Below are 9,632 nucleotides of genomic sequence, written 5' to 3'. Positions count from 1 at the left end.
AAAAAAAAAAAAAAAAAAAAAAAACCAGTAGGACTTTAGTATCACTGAATGGTCAGAAATCTATATGATGAATATGAACTGACAGAAATTATATTGATCAGGTTCTATTCAGTCATTAATTAACTCAGATATTTGTTGATCACCTCCTGCATGCCTAGTTATGTTATAGGCACCGGGGATACAATAGTGAACAAAACACCTAACCATTCCATTATGGAGCTTACATTCTGGTATGGAGGGTTAGACAGTAAGTGAAATACAATCCTTAAGGTGATTATAAAGTCTATAGAGAAAAATAAAGTAGGAGCCAGGCGTGATGGCTTATGCCCGTAATCCCAGCACTTTAGGAGGCTGAGGTGGACGGATCGCTTGAGGCCAAGAGTTCGAGACCATCCTGGCCAACATGTTGAAATCCTGTCTCTACTAAAAATGTAAAAATTAGCTGAGTGTGGTGGTACACACCTGTAATCCTAGCTATTCTAGAGGCTGAAGCACAAGAATCACTTGAACCTGGGTAGCAGAGGTTGCAGTGGGCAGAGGTTGCAGTGAGCAGAGGCTGCAGTGAGCTGAGATGATGCCACTGTGCTCCAGTCTGGGAGACAGAGTGTGACTCTGTTTCGTTTTCTTTTTTTTTTTTTTTTTCTTTTTCTTTTTCTTTTGAGACTCTGTTTCAAAAAAAGAAAAATAGAAAAAGTAAGGTAAGAAGGATAAAGAGTACTGGTGAAGAGAATGTTGATATATTGATGTCTTATAAAAGGTAGGGAAAACCTGTCTGATAAGGTACATTTGAGCAAAGAACTGAAGGAATTGAGAAAGTGAGCCATTTATACATCCAGGGAAGAGCATTCCAAGCTTCAAGTGCAGTGACAAGTTGGAAGAAACTTGGCATGTTTAAGTAATAGTAAGGAAATTAGTAAGGTTCAAGTGAAGGAAGGGGCATATGATAAGAGCTCCCAAAGATAGTTCTGGAGAACAGAGGTCTAAAACCATGTAGTCAGTAGTGAGGATTTGGCATTTTATTCCCAGTGAGAGAGGAAGCCATTTTCATCAAATATTTGACAGGATCTCACATACGATTTAAAAGTAATCAGGCCAGGCACAATGGCTCATGCTTTGTAATCCCAGCACTTTGGGAGGCCAAGGTGGGAAGATTGCTTGAACCCAGGAGTTCAAGACTAGCCTGGGAAACATAGGGAGGCCGTATCTCTGCAAAAAAGAGAAAAAATTGCCGGGCGTGGTGGTGTGAGACTAATCCCAGCTATTTAGGAGTTTGAGGTAGGATTGGTTGAGCCTGGGAGGATGAGGCTGCAGTGAGCCATGATTGTGCATGGGAGACAGAGCAAGACCTTGTCTCAAAAAAGGAAATCACTAGCTATTCTAAAAAATGATCTGTGAAGGGTAACTGAAAAAATAATAAAAATGAGTAATAATAAAATAATCTTTAAGAAATACCTTACTACCAAAATTAAGATAGAGATCTACCAAAAAGTCAAAAGCAGCTGGTTGTGGTGGCTCACGCCTGTAATTCCAGCACTTTGGGGAGGCTGAGGCTTGGGAGGATCACCGAGGTCAGGAGTTGAAGACCAGTCTGACCAACAGGATGAAAACCCGTCTCTACTAAAATTACAAAAATTTGCTGGGCGTGGTGGCGGGCGCCTATAATCCCAGCTACTCAGGAGAATTGCGTGAACCCAGGAGGTAGAGGTTGCAGTGAGCTAAGATCATGCCACTACACTCCAGCCTGGACGACAAGAATGAAAATCCGTCTCAAGAAAAATAAAAATAAATGAAAGTCAAAAGTCCCACAAATAACTTAACATTCCTATGAGAATTCAATTTGTGTAAAACACTCTTTACTCTTACATTTACTTTCATAATGGAATTTTTTCTGTAAGTTGGTAAAACTGATTAGTTTGCTCTTTGAACAGTGGTATTTCTGCTTATAAAATAATTAAGTAAGAACTGGTAGTCATAGTGATTTTGAAATCTCCTTTTCCGGTGTATCGCTTTACATTAAAATTTATTCCTAAAAAATTTTAGCTCTAAAATTATGGACTAAAATACCATACACCTGGAGGTCAGAGTAGAATTAATAAGTTTCTTAGGAAAAACTTAGGAAAAGAAACTTACACCAAGAAGGCCTAGAATGTCTTCTAGAAAGTGGGTACTCAGTAAATATGAGGATTTTTTTAAGTATTACAAACTGTACTGGCCTCATACTTAGTCATCTGTGACTCCTAATATAGCAGAAGCCTTTGTTAGCATTTCATTGGCATTTAAGAAATAGATTTTTTCCTCCTTCTTTTTTTTTTTTTTTAACCAAGAAGTAAGTTTGAATCTGAAAACCTTTGTAAAGTTTTTTTTGCCTATTTTGGGATGTCTTGAGTTGAGTATAGGTTAGTGGCACTGATTCTTTTAATCTAATTGGAATATTTTGGAGAAAGCACCAAGTTTGTAAAATATATTGACTAAAACTATAAATTAAAACAATTTGGTATTTTTTATTTATTTATTTTTTGAGACACAGTCTTGCGTGTAGCCCAGGCTTAAGTCCAATGGTACAATCTAAGCTCGCTGCAACTAGAACTTCCCAGGTGCAAGCAATTCTTGTGCCTCAGCCTACCGAGTAGCTGGGACTGCACTTGTGTGGCACTACACCCCACTAACTTTTTGTATTTTTTGGTAAAGACAAGAGTTTTGCCATGTTGGACAGGCTGGCCTCAAACTCCAGGCCTCAAGTGACCCACCTCCCAGAGTGCTAGGATTACAAGCATGAGCCACCGCACCTGACCTGGTATATTTTTAAAATAATTTTCTGTGTAGAAACAGGATGTCCTTATTTCCAGGCTGATCTTGAACTTCTGGGCCCAAGTGATCCTCCCGTCTTGGCCTTCCAAAGTGCTGGGATTATAGGCATGAGCTTCCAAAGTGCTAGGATTCTAGGCATGAGCCACCACATCCAGCCTAACATTTCTGTCATTAAAAAATGGATTTTTTATGTCTGTCATTTATGTGTAATAGTAGTATTTTACAAAACATTCTTCTTACCCAAGATTGTTAGCTGTTTCTTCACATACCCTTTTCCGCAGTGCTTTCCATATAAAAAGTGCTCCATCTATACTAAGCAGCTTAAGTAGCCTTAGATTTGTATAAAGTTCACTTCATATAAGTGAACTCATACAATATTTGTTCTTTGTGTGTGGCTTGTTTCACTTGCATAATGTCCTCATGGTTCATCCATATTGTAGTAGGTGTCAGAATTTCTTTCCTTTTTAAGGCAGATTAATACTGCATTTTATGGATATACTATGTATAATACATATATTTACATATTATATAGCACATGGGTTGTTTCCACCTTTTGGCTATTGTCAGTAATGCTGCTCTGAATGTTGGTGTGCAAATATCTGTTTAACTTCTGCTTTCAGTTCTTTTGGATATATACCCCAAAGTAGAATTGCTAGACCATATGTTAAGGAATTTTAAAATAGATGTTATGAAGCAGTATATGTGTATATATAATGAAAATAGGTAGATATATGTGAATATAATGGTACCTACTCTGGAATACTTTGTTAGTTAGGTACTTTGCACTAAAGAGAATCTATTTTAATTTTTTAAAAGTCTCAAACTTGTAAACCTAATTTTATTCCATTTTCATAAGCTCTGCTCAGAAAGTAGCCAAACCTTTCCTCTGCCTCCCTCTTGAAAAGATTTTCAGTTTTTAAGGTAGCCGAAAATAAACCTGTTTTGTTTTTGTTTTTGTTTTGTTTTGAGATGGAGTCTCTGTGGCCCAGGCTGAACTGCAGTGGCACAATCTCAGATCACTGCAACCTCCACCTCCTGAATTCAAGTGATTCTCCTACCTCAACCTCCCAAGTAGCTGGGATTATAGGTGCCTGCCCCCCAGCCTGGCTAATTTTTGTACTTTTAGTAGAGATGGGGCTTCACCATGTTGGCCAAGCTGGTCTCGAACTCCTGACCTCAAATGATCCACCCACCTTGGCCTCCCAAAGTGCTGGGATTATAGGCGTGAGCTGCCTAAACCTGGTATTCCTAAGGGCCAAAAAGATTATGCATTTTGAATAGGCAAGAAGTTTAATAAATATTTCATGTCAGAAGCAAGTATATTATGGGTACAATTTCTAGATATTCCTAAGAAAGTTTCAGTTCTGCTCTAATATTTTTAAAAGGTCTTCTTCAACCTCCACACCTTTCCTACCAGTTTTTTATAGATTCTTCTTAAAGCAGAATTAAGCCTGTGGGTGTTTTGCTGTAGTCCTAGAATTCACTGCAGAGTTGTATAACATTTGGGAAAATTATCTGTTCTGTAATCCTACAGGCCCATGAGAGTTCATTTATCTCTGATAGAGTTATTGTCTCTGGTAGAAATAGAGCTGCTTTTGTTTTGTTTTGTTTTGTTTTTAGTAGAGACTGGGTTTCACCATGTTGGCCAAACTGGACTCAAACTGCTAACCTCAGGTGATCCACCTGCCTTGGCCTCCCAAAATGCTGGGATTATAGGCATGAGCCACCTTGCCCAGCCGGTCAAAAGTAAACATCTTACCAGGCTGCTTTTTTTTTTTTTTAAAGACTTGTATATAGCAGGTCAGTCTTAAACACTTTGCATAATTATTTTTCTTAACTTGCACAATAATCTAGTCAGGCAAGTGTACTGTTAGTTTAAGCCCACCTTTTATAGATCAAGGAACAGAGGAATGAAGATTACATGATCTGTCACATAAGTGGCCTACCTATAGCCCAAACCCAGGTTGTTAACTACTACACTGTACTGCTATCCACATTTTACCTTTTAGTTTTTTGCCATTCCACCTTAATGACTTTCAGTTTCACTATGTGATTTGTACGTCTGTTTAGCCATATTAAGACAATGGAATTGTTAATGGAAGTTCGAGAGCAAACTACTATTTTTAGTGGGTTCCTTTGCCCACAGGGTGTAAAGGAAGATCTTTCTTAGTTTGGCCTCAAATATATACATCCTTGGCTGGGCGCGGTGGCTCACGCCTGTAATCCCAGCACTTTGGGAGGCCGAGGCGGGTGGATCACGAGGTCAAGAGATCGAGACCATCCTGGTCAACATGGTGAAACCCCGTCTCTACTAAAACTACAAAAAATTAGCTGGGCATGGTGGCGCGTGCCTGTAATCCCAGCTACTCAGGAGGCTGAGACAGGAGAATTGCCTGAACCCAGGAGGCGGAGGTTGCGGTGAGCCGAGATCGTGCCATTGCACTCCAGCCTGGGTAACGAGCGAAACTCTGTCTCAAAAAAAAAAAAAAAAAAACAAAAAACAAATATATACATCCTATCCTGATCCTTTTACATATTCTATGCCTGAACCAGTCTGAACTACATAACCATTCTTAAGTATAACTTGTACTTTTCTATCTCTCAGTATGTGTTCAGGAAACTCTTCCCTGTGAAATCTTTCCTGCCTCTTTTTCTTTGCCTTCATCTCTACTGAAAGAGAAATGTGCTGAATGTACATTCTGACTCGATGGCCAGGTGTTAAAATCATTGAGGCCACTGCATACAGGTATACCTCAGAGATACTGTAGTTTGGATCTAGATCACTGCAATAAAGCGAATATGTCAGTAAAACCAGTCAAATGGATTTTCTGGTTTCCAGTGTGTGTAAGTTTTGTTTATACTTTACTGTAGTCTATTAATAGCATCATGTTTATAAAAACAACATACATATGTGGCTGGGCATGGTGGCTGAGGGCAGGAGTTTGAGACCAGCCTGGACAACTTGGTGAAACCCTGTCTCTACTAAAAATACAAAATGTAGCCAGATGTGGTGGCCAATGCCTATAATCCCAGCTACTCAAGAGGCTGAGGTAGGAGAATCGCTTGAATCCAGGAGGTGGAGGTTGCATTGAGCCGAGATCATGCCACTGCACTCCAGCCTGGGCAACAGAGCAAAACTCTGTCCAAAAAAAAAAAAATCATAACAATGTATATATCTTAATTAAAGAATATTGCTAAAAATGCTAATGATCATCTGAGCCTTCTGCAAGTCAGTATTGTTGTTGGAGGGTCTTACCTTGATGTTGATGCCTGCTGACTGATGTAGTACTTGGTGAAGGCTGGAGTGTCTGTGACAATTTCTTTAAATGAGACTATTAATACAATGAGGTTTTCTGCATCGATTGATTCTTCCTATCACAAATGCTTTCTCTGTAGTATCCAATTGTGTTTCATAGTATTTTACCCATAGTAGAACTTCTTTCAAAATTGGCATTTCAGGCCAGGTGCACTGCCTCACGCCTGTAATCCCAGCACTTTGGGAGGCTGAGGCAGGAGGATCACCTGAGGTTAGGAGTTTGAGATTAGCCTGGCCAACATGGTGAAAGCCCGTCTCTACTAAAAATACAAAAATTAGCCCAGTGTGGTGATGCACACCTGTGGTCCCAGCTACTCAGGAGGATGAGGCAGGAGAATCACTTGGACACAGGAGGCGGAGGTTGCAGTGAGCTGCGATTGCACTACTGCACTCCAGCCTAGGTGACAGAGACTCCATCTCAAAAAAAAAAATGCCACCTGGTACAGTGGCGCGCGCCTGTAATCCCAGCACTTTGGGAGGCCAAGGTGGGCAGATCACTTGAGCTCAGGAGTTGGAGACCACCCTGGGTAACATGGCAAAACCTCTTCTCTACAAAAAAATACAACAGTTAGCCAGGTATGGTGGCAGCAACTTGGGAGACCAGGGTGTGGGAGGATCGCTTGAGCCCAGGAGGTTGGGGCCTCAGTGAGCCGTGATTGTGCCACTATACTCCAGCTTGGATAATGAGTGAGACTGTATTTCTGCCCCCACTCCCCAAAAAAAAAGGGCCTGTATCACCATTATATTATAGAGTGAATTTCTGTATACAAAAATAAATTTAAAACGTATCCCCAAAACACTGTTAAGGTTTGATATAATGTCACATTGTCAGCTACTAGATTGTTTCTGCAGTCACTATACTTATGTTTGTGATAATAAATATATTTACTTATATTTGTGATAATAGACGATAATTTTCAAGTTTTCAGCTGATACTGTTGGGAGAACACATTTTTTTGACTCAATTTTCTATTGCGTGCTTAATTAAAAGATAAATAATTGAAATAGGCAGTTTCACTAACTATAGTACCCAGTGGCTGTATGCCTAAGGTTGGGACAATATAAGAAGTATAAACGGTTGTAGCATCATCTGTTCTTATATGCCTCTCAAATTTAGACGTCTCTCCAGGCTTGAAGATATTTTTCATAGCTTCATACCTCAAACACAAGCCAGCTATTCCCACTGGCACTCATTCCAATGATGGAAGAAAAGCCAGCTGTGTTGGACTTGAAGGGTGGTATATTAATCTCTAGCATTGTGCTTTTCTAAGGAATGATAAAGGGTAATTTTGACTGGACTAACTTTCACAATATATTATACACCGACTTCAGAACCTAACTCTTCTCTCCACCGCCTGCCCCCCAAACCTGGTGCTCTGTTGCCCAGGCTGGAATGCAGTGGGACAATCTCAGCTCTGTAACCTCCGCCTCCCAGGTTCAAGTGATTCCTCTGCCTCAGCCTCCATAGTATGGGATTACAGGCGTGTGCCACCACTCCCAACTAATTTTTTGTATTTTTAGTAGAGATGAGGTTTCACCATGTTGGCCAGGCTGGTCTTGAACTCCTAACAACATGATCCACCCACTGTGGCCTCCCAAAGTGCTGGGATTACAAGCATGAGCTGCCTGCCCGGCTCAACCCTAACTCTTTACATGAAAGATAGGAATGCTACTATACAATTTTGCTACTATACAATTTTGTTAAATGAATGATTTACTGTTTATCTATGTTTCTGTAATCCTTTATTACTCAAATGACATTTTTGCTGCTTATTTGTTAATACCTATTTTTTCATGTCTTATCAGTTAAAAAGCAGGAATCATGTCTTTATATTTCTTAGTAGTTGTCATACTACTTTTTACATAATATTTATAGGATGAATAGACATTTATTTATTTGTTTGTTTATTTATTTTTGAGACAAAGTCTCGCCCTGTTGCCCGGGCTGGAGTGCAGTGACATGATCTTGGCTCACTGCAGCCTCCACCTCCTGGGCTGAAGCAGTTCTCTGGGCTCAGCCTCTCCATTAGCTAAGACTACAGGCATGCACCACCATGCCTGGCTAATTTTTGTGTTTTTTGTAGAGACAGGGTTTCACCATGTTACCCAGGCTGGTCTCAAACTCCTGACCTCAAGTGATCCACCCACCTTGGGCAGATCCCAAAGTGCTGGGATTACAGGTGTGAGCCACTGCGCCCAGCATTAGACAGCTTACTGTACAGTGATCATAAACCCCAATACCCTTTGCTAAATGTTGCCTCTCAATTATCACTTTTCTCTCTTTCCCACAGCTCTTTCGACGTGTAGCAGCAGCTTTGCCTGGAATGGAAAGCACACAGGACAGAAGCAGAGAAGACAGTATCCTTTTTATTTAATCGGAAATTTTTCATTGTTAACATTAGTCTTTAAAGTCCTGCTTGCTTGGCTAAAGAATATTGTGCCGGCCGGGTGCGGTGGCTCAAGCCTGTAATCCCAGCACTTTGGGAGGCCGAGGCGGGTGGATCACGAGGTCAAGAGATCGAGACCATCCTGGTCAACATGGTGAAACCTCGTCTCTATTAAAAATACAAAAAATTAGCTGGGCATGGTGGCGCGTGCCTGTAATCCCAGCTACTCAGGAGGCTGAGGCAGGAGAATTGCCTGAACCCAGGAGGCGGAGGTTGCGGTGAGCCGAGATCGCGCCATTGCACTCCAGCCTGGGTAACATGAGTGAAACTCCGTCTCAAAAAAAAAAAAAAAAAATAATATTGTGCCATTGCCTTTTACAAACCAGGAACTGATGGCTTACGGTCATAAAATTCAGAGGTTTTCTATAGCAAATGGGGTCTGGTTATCCAAGTGCACACTTTGCAGCCTGCTGCTCATTGTTAATCAGTGAGAGGGCTTGTGTATGTTTGCTTGCTTTTTAATGAGCAGGAAACTCTCAGAATGCCTGTCTCCTTGCCTCTTCATTTTGAGTCCCATTGACTGAGCTTTTTCCTCATAGAATATCATATTTTCATTTCTTACTTTTTCTAACACTTGAACTTTCTACTTGACACAGGCAAGAAATAGAGTGGAGCTTTATTGTAGCTTCTGTTTTCAGAAACAGGACATAATATTAGTTCATTTCCAAGGATTAGAACATCTAACATTAGTTAATACTAAGGATTTTTAATTTGATTTGATGTGTTCCATGTTTCATATTTACCTTCTAGTGTTTTTCCATATGCAGGCATTTTTACTAAGCCATATAGTTCATAGCACATTGTATTCAACTCTTCCCGCTTGTAAATGTTTTATGTTTTCATAAAAAACATAATTGTTTTAAAAAAACATAATGTTCTTTGTATCATATGCTTTGTAATATGTATCATGTTTCAAAAAAAACCAAACAAAACATAATATGTTAACTATTGAGTTGAAGTTTGTCCCCCATGCCCTTTTTTTTTTTTTTTTTTTTTTTTTTTTTTTTTTTTTTTTTTGAGACAGAGTTTCACTCATGTTACCCAGGCTGGAGTGCAATGGT

At 40.0% G+C, this 9,632-nt stretch overlaps 1 protein-coding gene across 2 annotated transcripts in view; it reads left to right on the top strand.

Annotated features, from left to right (window-relative positions):
* The window catches only part of RAB6A (RAB6A, member RAS oncogene family), a 102,804-nt gene that overhangs the window by 90,348 nt on the left and 2,824 nt on the right, over window positions 1-9,632 (top strand). For both annotated transcript variants that reach the window (XM_032259023.1, XM_032259024.1), the window contains exon 7: window positions 8,416-8,482. In XM_032259023.1, coding sequence (XP_032114914.1) covers window positions 8,416-8,482 — 67 coding nt within the window. The remainder of the gene's footprint in view (window positions 1-8,415; window positions 8,483-9,632) is intronic.

The sequence above is a fragment of the Sapajus apella genome, unplaced genomic scaffold (genome assembly GCF_009761245.1).
Source record: "Sapajus apella isolate SASKATOON/1434 unplaced genomic scaffold, GSC_monkey_1.0 scaffold106, whole genome shotgun sequence".
In the NCBI taxonomy this organism is placed as follows: domain Eukaryota; kingdom Metazoa; phylum Chordata; class Mammalia; order Primates; family Cebidae; genus Sapajus; species Sapajus apella.
Note: the sequence above shows the minus strand (reverse complement) of the source record. Positions and strands in the feature narration are given on the sequence as shown.